This window comes from Mytilus californianus, unplaced genomic scaffold (genome assembly GCF_021869535.1).
Source record: "Mytilus californianus isolate M0D057914Y unplaced genomic scaffold, xbMytCali1.0.p SCAF_2, whole genome shotgun sequence".
Taxonomy (NCBI): domain Eukaryota; kingdom Metazoa; phylum Mollusca; class Bivalvia; order Mytilida; family Mytilidae; genus Mytilus; species Mytilus californianus.
This window is the reverse complement of record NW_026262668.1, coordinates 97,650,293-97,675,536: the sequence shown is the minus strand read 5'-3', so window position 1 is coordinate 97,675,536 and position 25,244 is coordinate 97,650,293. Positions and strand designations below refer to the sequence as shown.

At 31.3% G+C, this 25,244-nt stretch overlaps 1 protein-coding gene across 1 annotated transcript; it reads left to right on the top strand.

Annotated features, from left to right (window-relative positions):
• Positions 1 to 3,127: 3,127 nt before the first annotated feature.
• Positions 3,128 to 23,692, top strand: LOC127730485 (uncharacterized). Its single transcript, XM_052238913.1, has 5 exons — positions 3,128 to 3,402; positions 13,039 to 13,178; positions 15,302 to 15,414; positions 17,302 to 17,508; positions 19,210 to 23,692. Exons 1-5 carry the CDS (start codon positions 3,215 to 3,217, stop codon positions 19,546 to 19,548), a joined length of 987 nt encoding a protein of 328 aa, XP_052094873.1. The 5' UTR covers positions 3,128 to 3,214; the 3' UTR covers positions 19,549 to 23,692.
• Positions 23,693 to 25,244: the final 1,552 nt, after the last annotated feature.

Below are 25,244 nucleotides of genomic sequence, written 5' to 3'. Positions count from 1 at the left end.
TGGAAAAAAGTAAAATAACAAAAATACCGAACTCAAGGAAAATTCAAAACGGATAGTCCCTTATCGAATGACAAAATCAACAGCTCAAACACATCAAACGAATATGGAAAACAACTGTCATATTCCTGACTTAGTATAGGCACTTCCTTCTGTAGAAAATGGTGGATTAAACCTGGTTTTATAGCTAGCTAAACCGAGATCCCTACGGTTCTGCCAAGCGTTAGCTGGAAATATAGTGTTATGAGCACAATGTGAAGTGCTCATAGTAGGATTTATCCGAACGAACTATTACATAATGGATCACTACCTGTGCCCCCAAATTCAACAAATGTTCTCTTGAAAACCTATATTTGATATACAGAACAAATACACTTAATAAACTACTTTAATTGAGAGAAAAAAAAACTATTTTACTTTGAAAACTTCAAACAAACTACATTTAAAAATATGCAAATGTACAAATATACTAAAAGCTTTTATAATATCTGCACTGAATTTTCATCTTAGAGTGCATTTTTTTTAAAATAAATTGGTTGATTCTGACTTTGTTACGAACAAAAAATGTTTCAAAGGGGGAGTTTTTTTGTTTGTTTGTTTCTACTAATAATAAGTATAGGAATAAAGTTAAAACAAAACATTGATGAAAAAGTGACATTATCATTCCAGCGGCTCATCCCTACCACTCATTACATAACAAGTGTCACCACCTCCCCTTGTTGTGTACAAATTATCACTTTGTACAAATTGTAATTTGTACAAAAAAATTGTACAAATTATAATTTGTATATTGACTTTGTACAAATTGTAATTTGTACAAAAAGTGCTTGTACAAATTACAATTTGTACAAAATTGACTAAAATTCACTTATAACTTGTATAATAATTTTAAGTATGGATTTTGTTATAAAAAATAGCATTGATACACACAATAAACTTTATTTACAAAATACAAAAATACCCAGATGGGGACAGGAAATGTAATTGATACATGCATGACAGTTAATTCTGATAGTACAATAAAAATTGGCCCGGTGACAATTCTGAAAGAATACTAAAAATTGGCCCAGTGACATTTCTGATAGTATAATAGAAATTGGCCCCAGTGACAATTCTAATGACACTGCATGACGTTGAAACACCAATCATACGTGCCAGGAAGCGCGCACTGTCTGGCCAACAGATCCAAGCCGAATATCTTAGACCCAAGAAAACGAAACGGAAATAATCATAACTTGCTGTGGGGGATAATGTCATTTCACCAATTCCCCAGTGTGATCGTGCTCCAACTGATCCTCGAAATATCTTGGGTGTAATTATTGAATCTGGAGAATTTGGGTATCGCATTGGAACAGCTGTAGGAATTTTAACAGGATATTTGTCGAGACTGTTAAGACACATCTTTATTCGCAGCAACAGTTCCTAAGCTTCAACTTTCGCTATGTGAAGCAGTTAAAAAGCTTTCAAAAAATGGTGGTCAGGGATTTCTTTCATGTAAATGCAAAAGAGGGGGTGCAGCACTTCTAAATGTAAATGTAAACGGAGCGTCTTTTTACCACAGAATACCACAGAACACCACAGAATACCACAGAACACCACAGAATACCACAGAACACCCAAAATATACCACAGAACTACACAAAATACAATAAAAACTACTAAAATCTACCACAGAACATTGAATTACTTTACAAAATGCAAAACTAATTATTCAGAATTATATTATTTTTTTATAATTCGGGCTACACTAATGATAGGACGATTGACCGGATTTCTTTCATGATCATAACTTTCTTTGTTATTTGGTAGATTTTTTTTTATATTTGATGACCTTTGAAATACTTAACTTTATTTTATAAAAATCTTTTATTAAAAACAATTTATTGTAAAGTTTTCTATAAAAAAAAAATGATTTTCTATAAATAAATGTTTTTTCTATAAAAAAAATGTTTTTCTGTAATAAAAATGCTTTTTTTTACAAAAAAAAAAAAAGTTGACATGATGAATTTTAGCGGCGCTAATTACACTATTAAGATTAAGTTTGTTCTCCCAATTCTGTTGATAAATTTCAAAATAATCAACTATTTACAAAATTGTCAATTGATTGAATTCTAATTGCCATCTGATTATGCAAGGTATATTCCAGTATACTCTAGTATAATTCAATGAAATGGTTTATTCCTCCTAAAATATTGTATGTCATTTGTAAGAAATCCATGTAGGAATAGTTGAATAATGTAAAGAGCAAAAGATGTTGTGCATTTCCGATGCCATAATTCACTCACATGCTCAAACAAATGATACAGAACTATTTTTGTATTTTGTAAATAAGGTTTATTGTGTGGTCATTGATTAAAAATTCTTTAGTGTGTATCAATGCTTTTTTTTATAACAAAATCCATACTATAAATTATTGTACAAGTTATAAGTGAATTTTAGTCAAATTTTGTACAAATTGTAATGGCGTTGTCAGTTTGTTTTCGATCTATGAGTTTGACTGTCCCTCTGGTATCTTTCGTTCCTCTTTTGTAATTTGTACAAGCACTTTTTGTACAAATTACAATTTGTACAAAGTCAAAATACAAATTATAATTTGTACAATTTTTTTGTACAATTTATATGGGGTCATTATAATTTGTACAAAATGATAACTTGTACACAACATATATATAGTCGTTTTTATAAATCATTATCTACAAAAATGTTAAGGTAGGTAGGTAGGTAGGTAGGTAGGTAGGAGGTAGGTAGATAAATCACACGACTAGCAGTATTTTACAACTTTTGAAAGAAAACGATAAGTATTGAAAAAGCTACTGTTCAAAAGACTTACTTTATGATTTACGAAAATTTGTGTCAACAAGTATAAAATATTGAAATGTATGCAGTAATATATAAGAATTAGATTGAAGCATTAAAATAAATCGTTAGTAAAATTTGATAACACTAAATTATGATTTTATCCTGGGACACAATTATAGCTGTATCCTTGTCGTTGCCTTCTTCTGTGTGACCTTGATTAAAATACATACATGTGCAGAAATATTTTTTTAGGTCTGCTAATTTTCAGTTGTTTATTTACGGGTTTCAAAACTTGGCCCGGATTGGAGTATATTGTTTTAGCTCATCCTTTCCAATTGCCTCATTTCCGGTTATAAAAAAAAAATAAGCAACACGGATCTTGTGAATTATCAAAGTCATAATTCACTTGTTTATAAAGATGGCAACAGAAGCAATTGAGTTAGACTTAAGGGGACTGCCGCCATATACAGCTGTCGCATGGGCTCAGTTCGAACAAAATCCGCGAGTAATGTATAATTTGTTTGAACCAACAATCCGACCAGGAGGAAATTACTCTTCAGACAAAGTGTTTGACATGACTGGTGCTAAGCTAAATCAGAAACTTTGGTAAAGATATTAATTTTTTTTTTTAAATGATTTCCTTCAGATTAACTCTCAGAAACCGTTATCTATGCCCAGCTTGGCATAGACTTACTGTACATACATAGTCTTGCATAGTCTTACATATGCATAGTCTTGCATAGTTTTACATATCCTACCGTAGTCTATAATCGGTCATAATGTAGGTTCATTCGGACTTTGTTATTTTACCTATAACACGGGAAAACTCTGCATTGACGTCACTACGCTAATACCAGCGTATAAAATTAGTGCAGAATACTTTTTTCTACACTTCTAAATAAAATGATATTTCTAAAGATATGTTTTCATTATTATTCTTAAGTATTGTACAAAAATGCAGATTTTGTAATGGCCATTTCAAACCTGACTTCTGAATGCCTAAAAACATTTCAGAACTTCAGAAAACCCCTCTTCCGGCTAACTCGAATAATTCAGCACCCTCTATCCACTACTATTCTCGAAATTTAATCTCTTTCTTCTTGCTTTTGGAGTTTGACATGCTGCCAATGGTTTCTTTCCATGGGGTGTGTATCCCGACTTCACTGGAGTCAAACATTCCCTCGATCTTTTCTTGGTTGGAGATTGATTTCAACGAAGAAAATTTTGTAGATGCTACACTTTTCAAAGAGTCTGTCAAAGTAGAAAGTTTCTTCTGACTCCTGTATATACCCTGTATGACATTATAGCACTTACTGCAAACAAAACAGTCTTGTTCAAAACCACTGAAATCATGAAGTTCAACACCACCGTAAACTGACTTCAAAATTTCTAATATATTGATTTCACCGTGAATCTTATGAATATTCCGTCTGCATTCCTTCGCTAAATTCTTCAGATCAAACACGTTTGTACAATGAAAACACGTTTCTTGCTCCATTGCACATGTTGACAAACAATTTTAAACTCCTCCTCTATTTCGCGCCATACGTCAGGATATATTGATCCCAGGATGCAGTTCGTTTCTTTAATATCCAGTTGACGCGTTTTGACTGTAAGTGCATTCAGGCGTTAATGGAGTGATCCTAATATAAAGACAGAATTATTCGGGTTATCTTCCGGCCTCCATTGCTTTGTTTATATTCCATTACACGTCATCATACTTACATGTAATGGCAGACCAAACAGGCTAAATTGTATATTTAAGAATTTCAAAATGACAAGCACCTTACGTCTTTAAGCGATTTTCCCGTGAAAAAGCATCCAAAATGAAAGAAAACCTTGGGGAAACAAGTCAGTGCACATGTACATGCCATATTTTTGTTCAGGAATTATGGAGTAGGTTAAAAAAAACAATTCAATGTTTATTAGTAAATTAATTGAAAAAAAAATGTGTTTTATACACATCCTGTCTATTATTTTTATACGACCGCAAAAAAATTTTGTGGTCGTATATTGGTATGACGTTGGCGTCGTCGTCGTCGTCCAAATACATATTGGTTTTTCGCACTCTAACTTTAGTTTAAGTGAATGGATCTTTTTGAAATTTGACCATAAGGTTAAATACCACAAAAGGAAGGTTGGGATTGATTTTGGGGGTTATGGTACCAACAGTTAAGGAATTAGGGGCCAAAAAGGGGCCAAAAATGAGCATTTTCTAGTTTCCAGACTTTAACTGTGGAACGGTGTATGGATCTCTCTGAAATTATACTACAAGTTTCCATACCACAAAGGGATGGTTAGGATTTGCTTTGGGGGGTTATGGCTCAAACCGTTTAGGAATTAGGGGCAAAAAAGGGGGAAAAACAAGGTTGTCCTGGTTAATGGACAAATACTTTAGTACAAAACATAATTTAAAGTAGTGTAAGGGAGATATATCAAATACATCATTGAAATTATCTCCCTTACACTGCTTTTAAATTATGTATAAAGTAATGGTTAATGAACAATAAAGATAATCTTAAACAGTGTAAGGGAGGTTATCCAAATACAATGTTTTGGTTACTTCCCTTACACTGCTTTTAAATTATGTTTAAAGAAATGCATATTTATAAAGGAAGACCAGTAAAAATATCTGCAAATGTTTTCATCTTTTTTTTTTACAAAAAAATCCATATGAAAGATTTGACACTATATTTTTTTAATTCTATTATAAAATAGATTAAGTTAGCACTATGGTAAATTTAAATGGGTAATTATGGTTGCCAACTCCATTGGAAATTTGAATTGAGATTATGACCATATCTTGAGGGAAAGAATTTTTTTGGGGGAAAAAGGGGGGGGGGGATAAAAAGAAATTGTGGGGGGCCAATTTTTTCTCATTTCAGATTTCAGAAATTAAAAAGAATTATTCTTCAAATATTATTTTTTTTTCAAATTTCAAATATTGAAAAATTTCAAGAAGTAATCTTTAATTGCACAGTATGGTGCATTAGATTTGTAAAATCTTTGATCACATTTATTTATTTGTTATGCCGAATCTAACAGTGTATTTAGATTTTTAATTTTGGGTCCAGTTTTCAAATTGGTCTACATTAATGTCCAAAGGGTCCAAAATTCAACTTTGTTTGATTTTAGCAAAAATTGAATATATGAGGTTCTTTGATATGCTGAATCTAAACATGTATTTAGATTTTTGATTTTTGGCCCAGTTTTCAAGTTGGTCCAAATTGGGGTCCAAAATTAAACTTTGTTTGATTTCAACAAAAATTGAATATATGGGGTTCTTTGATATATGCTGAATCTAACCATGTATTTAGATTTTTTATTTGTGGACCCCGTTATCTAATTGGTTCATATTGAGGTCAAAAGGGTCCAAAATTAAACTTTGTTTGATTTCATCTAAAATTGAATTATTGGGGTTCTTTGATATTCCAAATCTAACCGTGTATTTAGGTTTTTAATTTTGGGTCCTGTTTTCTAAATTGGTCTACATTGAGGTCCAAAGGGTCCAAAATTAAACTTAGTTTGATTTTGACAAAAATTGAATTCTTGGGGTTCTTTGATTTGCTGAATCTAAACATGTGTTTAGATTTTTGATTATGGGCCCAGTTTTCAAGTTGGTCCAAGATAGGGTCCAGTATTTAAACTTTGTTTGATTTCAACAAAAATTGAATATATGGGGTTCTTTGATATGCTGAATCTAAACATGTATTTAGATTTTTGATTATGGGCCCAGTTTTCAAGTTGGTCCAAATTGGGGTCCAAAATTAAACTTTGTTTGATTTCAACAAAAATTGAATATATGAGGTTCTTTGATATGCTGAATCTAACCATGTATTTAGATTTTTTATTTGTAGGCCCCGCTATCAAATTGGTTCATATTGAGGTCAAAAGGGTCCAAAATTAAACTTTGTTTGATTTCATCGAAAATTGAATTATTGGGGTTCTTTGATATTCCAAATCTAACCGTGTTTTTAGATTTTTAATTTGGGTCCCGTTTTTTAAATTGGTCTTCATTGAGGTCCAAAGGGTCCAAAATTAAACTTAGTTTGATTTTAACAAAAATTGAATTCTTGGGGTTCTTTGATATGCTGAATCTAAACATGTGTTTAGATTTTTGATTATGGGCCCAGTTTTCAAGTTGGTCCAAGTTGGGGTCCAAAATTAAACTTTTTTTGATTTCAACAAAAATTGAATATATGGGGTTCTTTGATATGCTGAATCTAACCATGAATTTAGATTTTTTATTTGTGGGCCCCGCTATCAAATTGGTTCATATTGAGGTCAAAAGAGTCCAAAATTAAACTTTGTTTGATTTCATCAAAAATTGAATTATTGGGGTTCTTTGATATTCCAAATCTAACCGTGTATTTAGATTTTTAATTTTAAGTCCCGTTTTTTAAATTGGTCTACATTAAGGTCCAAAGGGTCCAAAATTAAACTTAGTTTGATTTTAGCAAAAATTGAATTCTTGGGGTTCTTTGATATGCTGAATCTAAACATGTGTTTAAATTTTTGATTATGGGCCCAGTTTTCAAGTTTGTCAAGTTGGGGTCCAAAATTAAACTTTGTTTGATTTTAACAAAAATTGAATATATGGGGTTATGATATGCTGAATCTAACCATGTATTTTGATTTTGGACATTGGACCATAATAGGTAAATTAAAAAAATTCAAGTTCTTAGACCACATTCTTTCTGTGTCAGAAACCTATGCTGTGTCAAATATTTAATAACAATCCAAATTCAGAGCTGTTTCAAGCTTGAATGTTGTGTCCATACTTGCCCCAACTGTTCAGGGTTCGACCTCTGCGGTCGTATCAAGCTGCGCCCCAGCGAAGCATTTTATTTTATTTAAATTTAATTTTTTAAAAACAAGTTGAGTTGACCCAATTAGAGTGATATCAAGGTAATAGTAATGAATAAGTTTGTAGTGTTATCTCCCTTGTTTAACTCCAAATTTCATATTTGTTAATAAATATTGCATGTAATGGCAGAAAGTCACACAATTTGTAAAATTTGATAGATGTTACTATTATTAATTTTTTTTATAGAATACTTTTATTCATATTCAGAAATTTATACATTTGATTTGAAACATTTAAATTTTTTTTATACCTATATACTTATAAATTAATAGTATTTATTGCCTAATTTTTGCTGTCACTTCAAATCAGTGACAGAGCAAGGGCTGTATAGTCAGTCAAGGTAAAAAAAAAAGCCAGTCAAGGTCGTTAAAAACTCCCATCATCAACTTCAAATCATATATTTCTTTAAACAAAGAAAACAAGTGAAGTGTATATTTTATCAGTCAGGGGTATACTTATACAAGTGATTTCAGAATCACATCTTTAAGTGATTTTGGCTTTGAAAAATTGAAAATTTTCACAAAAATAGACACAGACTTTTAAAAATCACTGAAACAAGTAATTTGAGAAGTAAAAATGTAATCACTTCAATAAGTGTTTAAAACATTTTCTTGATATTTTACCCACAAGCTTGAATTTTTTATTGGTAAAAACACAAGGATTCCATTGAAAAAACAACTATATTCATGCAGAAATGATCTTTTGCTTGATGAGCCTGTCAGTTTTTACAGTTTATTTAAAATATGCATAAACTGGAATAATTTGTAGATCAGGACATATAACCTTGAAGTAGATCATTCTAACTCTAAAGAAAACCAATCAAGTTACTTAAAATTGTTGACCTTTGTCTGATTGTTAGAGAAGTTAATGAATATTTGATTACAGAAAAATTCCCAATGGTACTTTTAAAAGCTTTAGCGCACTAACTTACTGCCCAAGCGCACTGCTGAAATTAATATACAAGAGAAAGGGATAATTGATCTATGTAGGAAATTTACAGAAAAATTTGTCAAAATATGGAAAATTAATGAAATTAGCATTTGAAGATCAAAGGAAACACCGAAATCACTTAAATAGGTGATAGCTGAATTTATCAAATCACTAAAATAGGTGATAATGAAATCACTTGTATAAGTAGTACCACTGACTGTTTATATAAACTTACATATACCTTATCATCAGTTATATATTGCACCTTTCTTTTGCATCCACGACAGAATTGATCCTGCTACATATACTAATAAAATTCTTTTCTTGTATAGTACCTACTGTTGATGTTTTTGGTAACACTACTTGATATTTCTGCACTAAAAAATATAAGTTCTCTTTTTATGAGTATTGTTTTATTATCATTTATTATTAAGAAGATGAAGGAGCTTAAAGTAGAAGTATCCATGGTAAGTCTAAGAAAGTTTGTTATTTGTGAAATCAGAACAAAAAAAATACATGTAAGATAGATTAAGTAAAAGACCAGGTTAACAGGAACAGGAAGACAACAAAACAATTTTACAATAAGAATTTTTGAAAGTTGTTGATTCTCGTAAACCAGAATTGCAACACTGAGAACTCAGTATTGGGAAATAATGGGTGAATGATGTGTATGTACATAGTTTATGCCAGAACAGACATGTAACAGTGTGAGTTTGATCTTCACAAAGTGGGCACTATGTGATAGCATTAGGTACATTTGAGAAATACTTACTTCTAAAAAGAAAGTTACATAGGTACATGTACATGTAGTATGTGAGAAGAGGTGGCAACTTTCATAGTGTACATGTACATTAGGAAAGTGTTGATTATTATAGATGCGTATTTGTTTGTTTCTATAATTATTATGTGTAATATATATTTTTTTATTGGAGAGAATTTTTGTCTATACTGGAATATCAACATGCTCTCCAATCTCAGTACTTTATATATTTAATAAAAAAAAATCTTTTGGTATAAAGAGATCAATATTCTGACCATAAGTGAAAATTCATAAAAACTTCCATTGATGTCAAATTTCATGGTAAATAATGAGGTTTCTAGTTAAATAATTTATATAAACCCCCAATTCATTGCAAACAATTTCAAGTCAAGATCATACAAACAAATAATATAATTGGCTTAGACTAAAAAATCCCCAAATTGGCCATAGGGCAATTTGATTCGTCTGGACGATCCAATGTGTCACATGGTTTTGACGCCATTAGAATTTGGAGGTAAACAAACGGGGTCAGCTGCTTCAGTTTGTAACAAGATGGTACATTCAGTGATTGAGGAACAATTATGAGTAACCAAGCTTGACAATACACGGTAATAAAAAAACAAAGCTAAGTCTACAGAAAAATAAAATAAAAAATGTCCTTAAGTGACCGGAGTACCGTCATTACGGGATAGTCTGTAACTGAGTGCTGGATCACTCCACTACATGTATGCTCAGATTTCAGTTATTTGCTGACTTGTTTCGGTTCCGGTTCCTATGTCAGCTTTTGCTCTATAGTTATATTTCATCTCAGTGTTTATCCAAAATTTGTCTAGTTGGCTCTCGAACGTCTGAATAGTTGGTGCATTAACAACACTGCTACAATTAGACACAATTAGGAAGGTTAGGAATAACTGTAAAAAGCTCTAAAGAGCTTATTTGTATCCATCTGATGAGTTAAGGCTTTTTCAACTGATTTTTATAGTTTGTTCTTATGTTGTACTGTTACACCACTGTCGCAGGTAAGGGGTAGGGTTAAGCGCTCACAGACATGTTTAACCCTGCAACATTCTTTATGTGCCTGTCCCAAGTCGGGAGCCTGTAGTTCAGTGGTTGTAGTTGGTTCATGCCTGTCATATTTGTTTTTTTTTAAAAAAAGACACTTTAATATATATTTTAATATTTATTTATGTGAAATAATTAATATTTTAGATTTTTAACCGGATTTTCGAAGGAAAAATCGGTTATTGATTTGGGGATGTATGGCCGGCGGGCGGGTGGCTGCCAAACAGTGTCCGTTCATTAACATGAAAACCCTTTGAGAAAATCTTCTAAAATTTAGATATGTTGTTTCCTGTGACTAAATGAAGGTCAAGTTCAATTTTCATGATTTTAGCTATTATCGTTGTTGGATTTTTGGACCTTTCAATAGCAAAAATTATTTTTATTATATGAATTTGAGTTATTTCCCTTTGAACAGAAATTGTGATTTGCAAATATCATTTTCATTAGATAATAATCTATTTTTATTAAAGGATATATTTCATTACATTACATTGTGTAGATAAAATTGTTGACATTGATAGATAAGTTGCAGATCTATATTAGTTTGTGACAAACGAAAGAAAAAATATTGGGAAATATTAATTATATATAACAAGTTTGATTACACTAAGTGTTTTTAAATAATTTTCACCTGTTAATAGATAACAAAGCATCTGGTAAATATCTTATCACACAATTATAATTGGAGTGACAGATTTATTTGAAAATTTTCTGTTTCCTAAGTGTTGATGATAAGATCTATAGGACAGTATAAATAAAATTTGAAATTTACTGTGCATTATTAGACATTTTGAAGATAATTACAGATAAGTTTTATAGATTTTTAATAGATATTGTATTAATGATAAATGACATTTTGGATTTTTTTTCTTCTTTTCTTTTGTAAATTGTTTGAAGAATTTTTGTGGTTGGTTTGTTTGTTATTCTGTATAAACTTATTTTCTGAATGCTATATATATATATTTTTTTATGAAGCAAACTCCTTTAAAAACTAAGCTTAGTTTGTCTATTTATAAACATATATTTAGATTTCTGATTTTGGGCCCAGTTTTCAAGTTGGTCCAAATTGAGGTCCAAAATTATACTGTGTTTGATTTCAACATAAATTGAATATATATAGGGTTCTTTGAAATGCTGAATCTAAACCAGTATTTATTTTCATTATTAATTAGATAATACCCCATTGAGGTCCAAAGGGTCCTAAATTAAACATTTGTTTGATTTCATCAAAAATTGAATTCTTGGGGTTCTTTGATATACTGATTCTAACACTATTATTAGATTTGGATATTGGACCATAATAGGTAAATGTCCAATTTCAAATTTTTCAGTTCTTTGACCACATTCATTTTGTGTCACAAAACTATGATGTGTCAAATATTCAATCACAATTTAAATTCAGAGCTGTTTTTAGCTTAAATGTTGTGTCCATTCTTGCTCAACTGTTCAGGGTTCGACCTCTGCAGGAAAATCCGGTTTGCTGTCACTCTGACAGCCTTTTGTTCATATGCTAAATTTGTTTTCTTGTCACTAAACTACTTCTTGTTGCTAAATTGTTCTTCTGTCGCTAATTTTTTTCTTCTTGTCGCTTTATTTCGCTTCTTGAAGCTTCTTGTTTCTGATTAGTGAGACCCTATATATGTGACCCGAATAAAAAATAAAAAAATAAAACTTTCGTAATCGTGACCATTAATTGAGTGGATTATACCTTGATGCACATATTATCCACCAGTTGATGTATACTTTGGGTGCGCTCACTCTGTTGGCATGTTCCGAACAGATTCTAGCTGTCCTAATTCCAGACAGTGATTGAAATGAACTGGATGTGTCATTTTCAAAATGGGAAGGTGGGGTAGTTACTACAGATGCTGCACTGGCATTTATTAATTGTGATGAAAAAGATCAAAATAAAGATTCTGCTGTGGTATTAATCTTATTTTTACATTGCTTACCAATATATGTTTTGTGCGGTAAATGTAGAGCAAATTGTCCTCTGATTTTGTCACAATAAATGAATGAATGCAATTTCTAGTGTCAAGATTTTACTACAACTGGCTTCACTTTTGAATAGGTTGCATAGATTGCTGTTTGCCAAAAAAAAAATGGCATTATAAATGTCCAAATAAAAATTTCTGGCTTCAAAGTCTTCCTAATTATCATGATTATCTATTAACAAAAAGGACATCTGACTGACACTGTACAGTGTTAGAAAATACTCAGATTTAGACAATGTCTGGTGGTGATTACAGACATCATTCAGTAAACAGACATTTAAATTTTTTCAATTTGTATGAATATAAATGGATGAAACACTATAGATTTATGTTTGACATACTACATGTACTAACATAGTCCATCAAATTTGATTAAACATTAAAGGCTATTTTGAAATTAATTATTTGAAAATACAGGACCTGAAAATGTTAACCCATTATTTCTTAAATCCATTTACAATATTATGCTATTCTCAGAAACGCACTGTGGTAAACGATAATAATTTATTTATCTCCGGCATGTTGGAAAATGTAATTATACATGTAACACAATCATGATTTGTTCTTAACTTCTGATATCACATATATGTATCATGTAATATCTTTACAAACAGTATGATATTTTACAGTGAATTGAAAGTAGACAATGTTGAGGAGTTACACAGATTGACCAGGGATCTCCTTAAAATGCCAATTTTGTTTCGAGTGAAAGTAGAACATACAAGGACAGATCATTATGTTGTGATGAAAGTTAGAAAGAAGTGGCGAGGTATTTAGATACAGAAAGTGTAACTAAATTTGTATCCAGTAATCATTATCACTTGAACATTTTCTGTTTTTTTAATATATGCCCGTTTACGGGACGTATTATGGTATACCGTTGAGCGTCTGTCCGTTCGTCAACATGTCGGACATTAACTAAAAAAAGCTTAAAGCAATATGCATGAAACTTTGGTGAATTGTTTATATCTATTGACGTGAGCTCCCTTTCGTTTTTAAAAAAAATCAGATTTACCGTTTCGGAGTTTGGGGGTTTTATTCATTAAAAAAGGGGGGATTTTCCAGTTTTCCGACAATAACTCAAGAATGCTTTCACCAACTTGCAAGGAATTTTGGTGAATTGTTTATATCTATTGACATGAGCTCCCTTTCAATTTTTATAAATTTTAGATTTTACGTTTCCGAGTTACAGGGTTTTATTCATAAAAAAGGGGGGATTTTCCAGTTTTCTGACAATAACTCAAAAATGCTTTCAGCAGTTCTCATGAAACTTTGGTGAATTGTTTATAACTGTTGATGTAAGCTCCCTTTAGAATTTTATAGATTTTCGATTTTACATTTCTGAGTTATGGGGTTTTATTCATTAAAAAAGGGGGGATTTTCCAGTTTTTGGACAATAACTCAAAAATGCTTTCAGCAGTTCTCATGAAACTTTGGTGAATTATTTATAGCTATTGATGTAATTCTCCCTATTGATTTTCATAAATTTCAAATATGACATTGAGAAGAAATTGAACTTTATTTGTTTATAGTCTGACAACAGATTTACTAAGTATTGCACAACAGCAAGAAATCTTTAATTGAAGATAAATTCAATTCATATAACCAATTTCAAGTTCTTTGACTACATTTTTTCGGAAACCTATAATATGTCAAATATTTAATTACAATCCAAATTCAGACCTGTATCAAGCTTGAATATTGTGTCCATTTTTGCCCCAACTGTTCAGGGTTGGACCTCTGTGTGGGTATCCAGCTGCGCTCAGCGAAGCAGTTTATTAACAAAAGTAGTAACATTGTATTAATACCCAAGAAATGTTCTAGAATTAAAAAAAAGCAGGAAATAATTAAGCTATGTAATAACAATTTTATAATAGTTGTTAAAACAAAGGAAAAAAATAAAAATATTATTTACTCAATGGTCCTAATATTTCTGGATTTATGCCACAATATACAAGTGTTTACATCCATGGTGTCTTTCCATTCATCAGACAACATCACACTATCTACAATATCACTGCATTTTCCTTGGGTGAACTACATGTAGCAGACTTTTAGCCTTCATATGTAACCTGATCAATTTCCTTACAAACTGCTGACACCTTTTTTGTTCAGACATTGCATGGTACAATGTACTACCAATGTTACCATGCAAGGTCGGTACCATTGGTAGTGTCTCATCTTATTTAACAATAAACTTTCTGTAAATGCAATAAAGTTTGCAAGTGCCCTGATTGTCTGTTGAGCTATTTTTGCCAGCTGCTTATCAGGCAATTTTCTGTTGACATAGTCATGATATCCTTCTACCAATACATAGAAATAAGATGTGTTATGAGTGCCAACTCTCCATCTAAGTCACAATGTAAAAAGTAAACAATTATAGGTCAAAGTACGGCCTTCAACTTCAAAGCTCACACCGAACAGCAAGCTATAAAGGGCCCAAAAATGGCTAGTGTAAAACAATTCAAACAGGAAAACCATAGTCTGTTTCTCTATTAATTGAATGTTTCTCCTAATTCCTTATTTTTACAATGATATTATTGGCATTTGACGACCATTCTTTTCCTTTTTAACCAGATTTTCGAAGTAAATATCGGTTATTGATTTGGCGATGTATGGCGGGCGGGCGGCTACCAAACAGTGTCCTCTCATTTACATGAAAACGCTTTCACTTTTCTTTTAGGTTTTAACTGTCAGGACGAGAACCAGCAATAAAAGCTCTGTTCATGATATCTTTTCTAGTACCAGTACATTTATTTTGTGATACCAGACAAAATATTAACCTATTTTTTACATTTCCCATAAATTCCTCATTATTTTAAGGGACGTAAATATTTCAGTGGCCCCTCTGTACAATGCTCCATATGCATATATATGTTGATATATTTTCAGATGAATTTGCCATCCTTGTGAATACACAACATCCACAGATCAGAGAAATTCTATCTAGACGCTTGTCAGAAGCAATGCAGTATATGACAGAAGGAAAAAACTTTTGTTTAAAGGTAGAATGATTATGGATGCATTGTAGTTTTATTTTTCAGAAATTACAATTGCTGTTTGAACAACCAGATACTTTCAAATGAAAACCTGTTTCATTAATTTGATGAAATGCCAGGGATTTTTTTTATATTATCATGATTATATGTTAAATTACAAAGTATCTGACAGTCTCAAACAACATGAACAATTAAAGAAAATGTATATTTATACTGTTGTTTAGTGAGTGTAAAACTGTCATGAACGTTTGTATATCAGGTTTATAGTTTCATCAACTGTCAGAACTGCAATCACATTAGTTATATACGATTTTCAGACAGACAAAAGGAAGAGCTTTTCAGATAACAGCGACTTTGGGATACACTGAAAGAAGAGCCTTTTTTCATATCACACTCAAAAATTTCCAATTTAAATTTTTTTTTTTTTATTTTTTTTAGAAAAAGTTCTCCTTTAAATTTTATTTTTTAGAAAAGGTTTTCCTTTTAATTAGGGGTCCGGCTGCTGACCAGAAACACACCTATTTTTTTCCAACCTTATTCTATATTTACAGTTGGTTTAAGATTATTTTCCACACATTGTAATCAAGTAATGGTAAATGTTATTGTAGGTGTCTTAAATGACTCAAAGGTATTCAACATTAACCAAGAGTTTCCTTAAAGCTTGTAAAAGTCTTCCCTACAACAGTTAAACATACTCTGTGAAGGTATTGAACTTGGTTGAAGTCTTAAAATTTTGATGCAAGTTACAGATATGTGTGATGTTTTACCAGAGCTTACCTTAGGGTGTCACAGTTACATAGATAAAGCTGGATAAACATGAAGTTATAATCCAAAAAAGTGATTAGAAATTGCAATACATCAAGAAAAAAGCTTCCTATTTTGATGTTTTTTGAAAGGAATAGTTGCTGAAAGGCCTTCAACTAAAACCTTGCAGCAAAGGCAAGTCATTTCCTACCTGTGAATAATAAGTAATCATTTATATTTATCAATATAAACAGTTTCCAATCTACTGTGGATTCATTTATTTTCGTGGGTATCAATTTTCGTGGTTAGAGAAAAAAAGACGTTTCGTGGTATACGTAAATTCGTGGATCGCTGATTACAAAAAAAAAAAAAAAACAAATCAGATACGTGATTCTTGGATTTCATTTTGATTTAGGAGATCATATAACCTCCTTGGTTTGATCAATAATAAAACAAAATAAAGAAGGAATTCATTGAAAAAGTTTTGAATTGTCAAAATCCTGGCTTGGACATTCTAGGTTAAAGTGTTTATTGAAAACTTCTATTACAATAATGGACAGAGACAACTAATTATTTGTTTGTTTTACAATTTATAAATTCTTGTTGGAATTTTATAAGGCATTCAAAACTCTATGATTGAAAGCTCATTTCCCTAATCACGATATAATAAACAGTCATATAAGTAAAAGGTGTGAAAATAAATGTTCCTGTCATAAACAATATTACCTACGGGATATTGCCCGTACTTAATCTGATTGATTTTTAATCACCATTAAACCAAACTATGACACGGTAATTAACAACTTGCAGTTATTTTCCATGAACAGTTTTAATCAATTTTAAAAAGTAAATTATCACTGATATTCGATCTATTTATTATTGATTTAATCAAAATACTTGTATCTTCTTTCAATAAAAACACGTGTTATGTTACAATGTTTATCGCTAGTCAACACTATACTAGAACTGCATAACATAACCGGAAATAAACATCCGACTCCATACACATTTATTCTTCGTTGAATTCTTAAATTCGTGGTTCACTGTGACCCACGAAACCCACGAAAATTGGTATACCACGAATAAAAATGAATCCACAGTATAGCAGTTAATTTGCTTGCTTGTAGAAATGTGATATGTTTGTTGTAGATTGGATTTGGCCAGAGTGTTCGCCAGTGGTACAGTGGTGTTGTAGATGCAGAGGTTTCCCTTTGTGACAGCCGGTCCAACAGTGATGATGGCCACATGAGTATTTATATCCACAACTATTCCACACCTATGGACTGTTGTATGCATCCACTGTGTATCTTCTGTTGTTTCCCTTTCTGGTTACTCTGTGGTGGACCATGTTATTTTGTGAGTATATCATCATTGTCACTTTTATTAGCTACATGAAGCTTACTTCATTATACACATACTTGGTATCCAGGTGGTCACTTAGTTTAATACAGTAAATTCAGAAATTAATGTGTGCATTTATTATGGCGATTTTTGAAGAATGGACAAATGCGAGATTAATTATTGTGATTTCAGGAAAATCTGCATACAGATAATGTATCCTATATCAGAATGCAGATTCTTATTATTGCAATACTCACCAATAAAAGTCTCATTCTAAATATATACAGTTCATGAAGTACACATGTTCATTATGATGGGAACCTTTAAGATATTTGCTTAATTACGGTTTTGACTAAGATTTCGCAGTTTACTTACCATGAAGTGTGAAAGTAGGATTGTGGCATGGGGCCGCAATTAAAAAAATCTTTGTTTCCCCACACCCCTACCCAGATTTTTACTGGTGAGTAGGCAGGTAGGTGTTTTTCTTTGTTTTTTTTTATATATGTATTTGTCAGACATTTAGAAAACATAATGCGTGAAAAATTGGCAACTACACTCAGGGTACTTCTTTTTTGTGTTGATGGTATTCATTAAGCTTTGTGTTCACCTTTACAGTGAATAATTTGTACCCTGTTATCAATAAGCAGCTTTGTACATTTTGATAACTACTGTATTGCATACAAAACATTCTCATTTCTGATCGTATAATTGTGCAGTTTTTGTGTAACAGTGACATGTTGATATTGTTTATACACAAATAAAAAAATCAATTTTCCAGTGAGCAACAGCTCGACACTTTGTTGCAAACTTGACCCAAAACCTTGTCAGAAGGAAGTAATGAAAGACTGCCTTCACCCGTGTCAGTGACATCTTCCAATTCATCTTTCCAAATTGATTGTTTTCCAAATGTATACAATCTAATGTTTACTTAAAAGTTTTTATTTTTCCTGTGTGTAGATATTTTATACTTACACACGAAGAGAGGGTAATTTTGTCTGCCATTGACGCAGATCAATTGGAACTGCTCAGCCTTTTTTGATTTCTGGACACAGACACACATTAAATAAGAAGTCGAATCTGCCTTTTTTCCAATTGGTCTGGGCATGGGGAAACAAACCTGATTTTTATACGTAAGCTCCCTTTCGATTTTTATAAATTTTAGATTTTACGTTTCCGAGTTATGGGGTTTTATTCATTAAAAAAGGGGGATTTTCCAGTTTTCAGACAATAACTCAAAAATGCTTAGAACAGTTTTCATGAAACTTAAGTGAATTGTTTATGTCTATTGATGTGAGCTCCATTTCAATTTTTATAAATTTTAGATTTTAAGTTTCCGAGTTATGGGGTTTTATTCATTAAAAAAGGGGGATTTTCCAGTTTTCCGACAATTACTCAAAAATGCTTTGAGCAGTTTTCATGAAACTTTGGTGACTGGTTTATATCTATTGAAAAAGCGACGGGCATATCATGCGCTCATGGCGCAGCTGTTTATTTTATTTTGGCTTGGTGTTCTATTATAAAGCAATGAACCGCATTTTTTGTAACGTTTATGCAAAATAGCTGAGATCTTTAAAGGGAAATGTCATCTTAGAAACAGAACTATTTTTTTTAGTCTTAATATGCATACAAACCTTAACATATTGAACGAATTTATAAATGTAAATGTAAATTACAGACTGCATTATTTATTGTTGGTTTGTTTTCACCATATTGTAGGTGAATCGTAAATTGAAATGCACTGATGTTGAAGAGCATGTAAGAGATCTGCCAGTTACCATGGTAACAGGACAAAGAACCATATTGATTGAGCACCATATCCAACCAGAACCTTGTGCACGAGCAGATCAGTACCGACATCAGCCTCCTGGTTATCCTGGTCCTCAGAATGGGATGCAGTATAATAATGTCCTTCCTCCACCACAATCTGCACAACAGATGCAACAAGGGCAGTATGGAGGTCAACAAATTCCATGTGTGCAGTTTGGAGGCCAACAAGTTTCACCTGTGCAGTATGGAGGTCCTCAAATGGCAAATCCTCCACCATATTCTCCATAATTTTACAATTATGGATTGTAGTGTATTTTGTTACCGGTGATATAATATGAACTTGGAAAAATTTAAAAGTTAAACAATTAGTACACCTATAATCTTGTTATCACAATATATTTTGTACTTAACTTAGAAAAGAATAAGTGCTAAGATTGACAATAATTTTTGTAATAATTTTAATCATTAATCTTATATGAAAACTTGGACTAGAATTTTGATTGACTATGTTTATTTTTATAGGATAATAAGAAAGGATGTTGATATCATACATTGCTTAATTGCATGTCATGTATTTACTTTCTTGACGACAAAAAGTTTTGTTTCAATGTGAAATGTTGGAATGACTTTTTTTTATGCCCCCGCCGTAGTGAGGGGGCATTAAGTTTTACCCTTGTCCGTCTGTACGTACGTCCCAAAATTGGTTTCCGTTCTCTAACTTTAGTTTGCCTCAACCAAATGTTATGAAACTTATACATAATGCTTATTACCACAAAACACAGATCAAGTTTGAATTTTGGTGGCGTCACTTTTACCGTTCTAGAGTTATGCCCCTTTACAAATGGAAAATTGCTGAATTTATCGTTTCCATTCTCTAACTTTAGTTTGCCTCAACCAAATGTAATGAAACTTATACACAATGCTTATTATCACAAAACACAGATCAAAGGAGTAGGCCCGGTAAGACCCCTTTTTGGCCCCAAAATATAGCAGTTTTACAAAATTGTTAAAATGTAAATTTTAAGCTATTTATTGGAAAGAAGAATACTTCTGTTACATAAATATGGGCTGTGTTTGACAATACAATACACATGTATCGGGTACTAGCATCATTAAGTCATGCTAAATTACTGAAATCTTCGAAATTTTAGCATTTTGGTTTATTTTTAGACGGTTTCCGTCTGAAATGGAAGTGGCCGCATTTGTGTTCATTCTTAATATTTAAAGGTAAGTTGTATTTGATGATAATACATAACATATATAAAGGTTGAGAATGAACACGGATGCGGCCACTTTCATTTTTGACAAAAACCATCTGAAAAGTGACATATTATGGCATATTTGATAGATTTTTCATATCTAAGCTTGAAATTGAGCGTCTTTAATGACTAAATCAGTTCAAATCTTTCACATAAACTAATTGAATCGACAGAAGTAGCCACTTAAGTGTTTAAAAAGTGTCCAAAATCTTTCATCAGATGAACCTGAATTTTGAGGCCAAAATCGGGCCTTACTGGACCTACTCCTTTGAATTTTGGTGGCGTCACTCTTACAGTTCTAGAGTTATGCCCCTTTACAAATGGAAAAATTGCCGAATTTTTTGTTTCCGTTCTCTAATTTTAGTTTGCCTCAACCAAATGTTATGAAACTTATACACAATGCTTATTACCACAAAACACAGATCAAGTTTGAATTTTGGTGGCGTCACTTTAACCATTCTAGAGTTATGCCTCTTTATAAATGGAAAAATTGCAAAAATTTTATTTTCTTCTAAATATCAAGTAATTTTTATTAAAATTGGAGTTATCTTTCTTTGTCCATGATTATAAATGAATCAACTACATTCAATGCTTTATACAATGCAATGTCTAATTTTGACTTCCACTGATAAAACACAGATCAAGTTGAATTTGGGTAGTGTCACTTTAACCATTATTGAGTTATGCCCCTTTATAACTCGAAAGATTGCAAAATTTTTAGTTTCCATTCTGTAACTTAAGTTTGCCCCAACCAAACATTATGAAACCTATACACAATATTCATTACCACAAAACTAAGATCAAGTACAAATTTTTTGTTTCCGTTTTCTAATTTAGTGCCTCAACCAAATGATATGAAACTTATACACAATGCTTATTACTACATAATACAGATTAAGTACGAAATTTGGTAGCAACACTTTTACCATTCTTGAGTTGTGTCCCTTTATAAACATAAAAATTGCTGAATTTTTCATTTCCGTTCTCTAACTTTAGTTTGTATGAACCAAATGTTATAAAACTTATACACAACCGTTCTAGAGTTATGCGTGTTTACAAATAGAAAAATTGCTGAATTTTAAGTTTCTGTTCTCTTCTTAAGTTAGCCTCAACCAAATGTTATAAGACTTACACACAATGCTTATTACCACAAAACTCAGATCAAGTTCAAATTTGGGTAGCGCCACTTTTACCGTTCTTCAGTTATGTCCCTTTATAACTATATGATATGCAAGCGGGGGCATCATCTGTGTCCACATGTGGACACTATCCACATTTATTTTATATTTAAGAACAAAGTATCAGGCAGACTTTTCAAACAAAAAGACACAATTGTTAGTGCTATATTTTGGTTGTACATATTATTTGAATTTTATATTTATAGAACAATACAAAGAGAGTTGTAATGGATGATAGAAGGATCAATTTTTACATTTAATTAATTTGTGCCATTTACCTCAAATAGGTGACTGCTGATAATGATATAGTTTTAAACAGAACAATAACATGTATATATATATTTAAATGTAGCTTCTACTTCTACTTTGTAGTGACCACCTTCTACATGTTGAAGTTTATGTCACTTTTACTATGCATGGCTTTGTGGAAACATATTTTTAGCTTTTCACCTAAAAATTTGTATTCCTGATATTTTGGCAAGAGAAGAAATATTTTCAAAAGATGGACAACTGTGGAAATAAATCAATTCCTGTGAAAACATGCATGATCTTGCTGTAATAATTGAAAAAAATAATACTCTAAAGGGAAATACACAAAATTTTGTATTTATGATTAGATTTTATTTTGTACTGGCAGTACATGATTGTGATAAAGTTGTAAAGGGGTTAATTCAATAGCAAAACAACTTATTGTTAAGGTTACATATTTTCCTTATTACTTGTAAGCTTATTTTGATACTTGATAAACAAATATGAAAGAAACAGTTTGTTTATAACTTCCTATTTCAGTCCTCTGCATCTATATATTTCCTTGTCAGTATGGATTTAAATTGTCAATGGCATACATAAGAGATATATCAATGTTATACTTTATTTAAAAGAACAATATGGAACATGCATTATCAAGTCCCTTTGGCTTGAACATGTGACCTAATGATTTTTTCTCTCACATTTATAAAACTATAAGGCATATTACCTAAAAGAGCTGTAAATTGAGTAACATATGCAAATATTAATCATTGTTAATTCAATAACCTCATGGTCTGTTTATGTAGATCATATATCAATGACTGAAACTTTATGCTTTTTATTACATGACAAATAACATTGTACATTTATTCTGTAAACTTTACATAATTAATTTGTATATATATTGTAAGAATATATTTGGTTGTGTACATATAATAAAATGAATAATATATTCTATCAAGCTTGTTTATCCTTTCATGGGACTGCATTTAATATTTACTGGTCCATGGAAGGATGAAATCACACGATAGAATATGTTATTATTTGTCCTGATTGATTGATTTTTTGCAATACATACATACATACATATTATTTGAATACTTTTGATTTAAGTTTTATTTGGTGCAAATGTATATTGATTAAACTTTATTCCTCTTTATGGAAATTATATTGGCCTGTAACTTATGAATTAATGAAAAGGCCTTCCAATGGCATAAAGTTTCTACTGGAATAGCTTAAAGACAATAGGTTGATTTACACACTAAAAAAACACCAATGTACAACTATCATGAAATTGTATATTAACTATATATTAATCCCAATTTGTCTTTAAGAATAATTGTTTTGTTGCCTACACAAGGTTCTATAATTCACATATAAATGTCAAAAAGAAATTTGAAATTGTTTTCAGTTTTTCTCAATGATGCAATGTTGTTTGGAAAGAACTGTCTTCTTATAATTTTTAGGTTGTTTAGCATTTTTTATTTTTTTATTGATCTGTTGATGTGTAATTTTTTTTTCAAAAACATAAAAAAGCATTAAAAGTGTGGATTGGTTATACTATACGTAGTTACAAGGTAAAAAAATTACTTTGATTAATTACAGTGATTAATGGTGTTATTTGAAAATAATTTACAATTTTGTATTCAATCATAAATCTGTTCTACATTTTCTATTTTATTTGTTTTACCTTAGTTATAATACATGTAATATATTTGTTAATAAAATAAGATAAAAATAATTGAATATCAGATTCAGCCATTTTACTGCAATTACCAACCTTTCAGTTGTTGTTGAGTAGTTGAATATATATATTTTCTAATGGGGTTTGTTTGATTATTTAGCAAAGCGCTATCATTAAGATCAAATACATTTCATTTTCTTATCATCTATTGCAGCTCAATTGTTTAGAAGATCCTTTATAAAAATCTTCATTTTATTCATTTGTCATATGGCATCAGAAGAAAATAAATTACCTCATATGTTAGTATATTGTAAACTGCAAAGGATGACTTAAAAAGAAGCAGAAAACGTAGCGTAAACTATTTCTTTAAAGTTTTATATTTCAGAAGGTAGAAGGCCTGGATGCTTCATACCTTCTATGTAGATGCCTTATGTTACGAAGTTTCCATCTGTCTCATCTCCATTGTACTTGACCTCATTTCCATGGTTCAGCAACGGCTTGAAAAAAACATTGGTTTTTTTTGGCTTGTGAATTTCCTTACTTATTATTAGTAATATGATATCTATATTTGGTATATGGGTTCCTTGCAAGGTCTACATGCCTGACAGACAGATTTCACCTGACCTCAGCCACATTTTATGGATCAGTGATCAAGGTTAAGTTTAAGTGGTAAAGTCTGTATCTCACATTCTATAACCAATAGGTCAACTATATTTGGTGTATGGAATGATTGCGATATGTACATGTCTGACTGGTAGGCATCATCTGACCTTGACCTCATTTTCATAGTTCATAAGTCAATGTAAAATTTTCAAGATTATGTTTGTTTTTTCAGATACTGAAAGCAATAGGTCAACTATATTTGTTGCATGGAATGATTGTAAGGTGTACATGTCTCTTGTATGCATCATCTGACCTTGACCTAATTTTCAAGGTTCTTAGGTCAATTTGTTACTTGAAGTTGAACCTTTATCTTTCAGACTTTTATATAAAATAATCATGGTCAGTAGAGCAGATGACATTTCAACGTGTGCACTCATGTTCAAATACTAAGCAATAGATCAGCCATAATTTGTGTATTGCATGATTGTAATGTGTACATGTCTGTCTGGTATAGTATTATCTGTCCTTGACCTCATTTCCACAGTTCATTGGTCAATATTTTAAGTTTCTGTAGTTTGGTCCTCTTTGCAGATTCTATAAGTAATAGGTCAACTATACTTTGGTGTAAGGAATGATTGTAAGGTGTAAATGTGTGTGTGGCAGGTTACTTTTGACCTTGACCTCATTTTCATGTTTTATTGGTCAGTGTTTAGTTTTCCTGGTTTAGTATGTTTCTCAGATAATATAAGCAATAGGTTAACTATATTTGGTGTACAGAATGATTGTTAGGTGTACATGTCTGTCTGGCATGTATCATCTGACCATAACCTCATGTTAATGTTTCATTGGTCAGTGTTAAGTTTTCATGGCTTTGTCTGTTTCATTGATAGTATAAGCAAATGGTCAACTATATTTGGTGTATGGAATGATTGTAAGGTGTGCATGTCTGTCTGCATGTTTATTTGACCTTGATCATATTCTCATGAATTATTGATAATGTTAAGTTTAAGA

Bases quoted from the DNA above. Each gene is read 5' to 3' on its own strand.
- LOC127730485 (XM_052238913.1), top strand. From the start codon at position 3,215: ATGGCAACAGAAGCAATTGAGTTAGACTTAAGGGGACTGCCGCCATAT. The intron at 3,403-13,038 runs GTAAAGATATTA...GATATTTTACAG, and splicing joins AAGCTAAATCAGAAACTTTG to TGAATTGAAAGTAGACAATG. The intron at 13,179-15,301 runs GTATTTAGATAC...ATATATTTTCAG, and splicing joins AGTTAGAAAGAAGTGGCGAG to ATGAATTTGCCATCCTTGTG.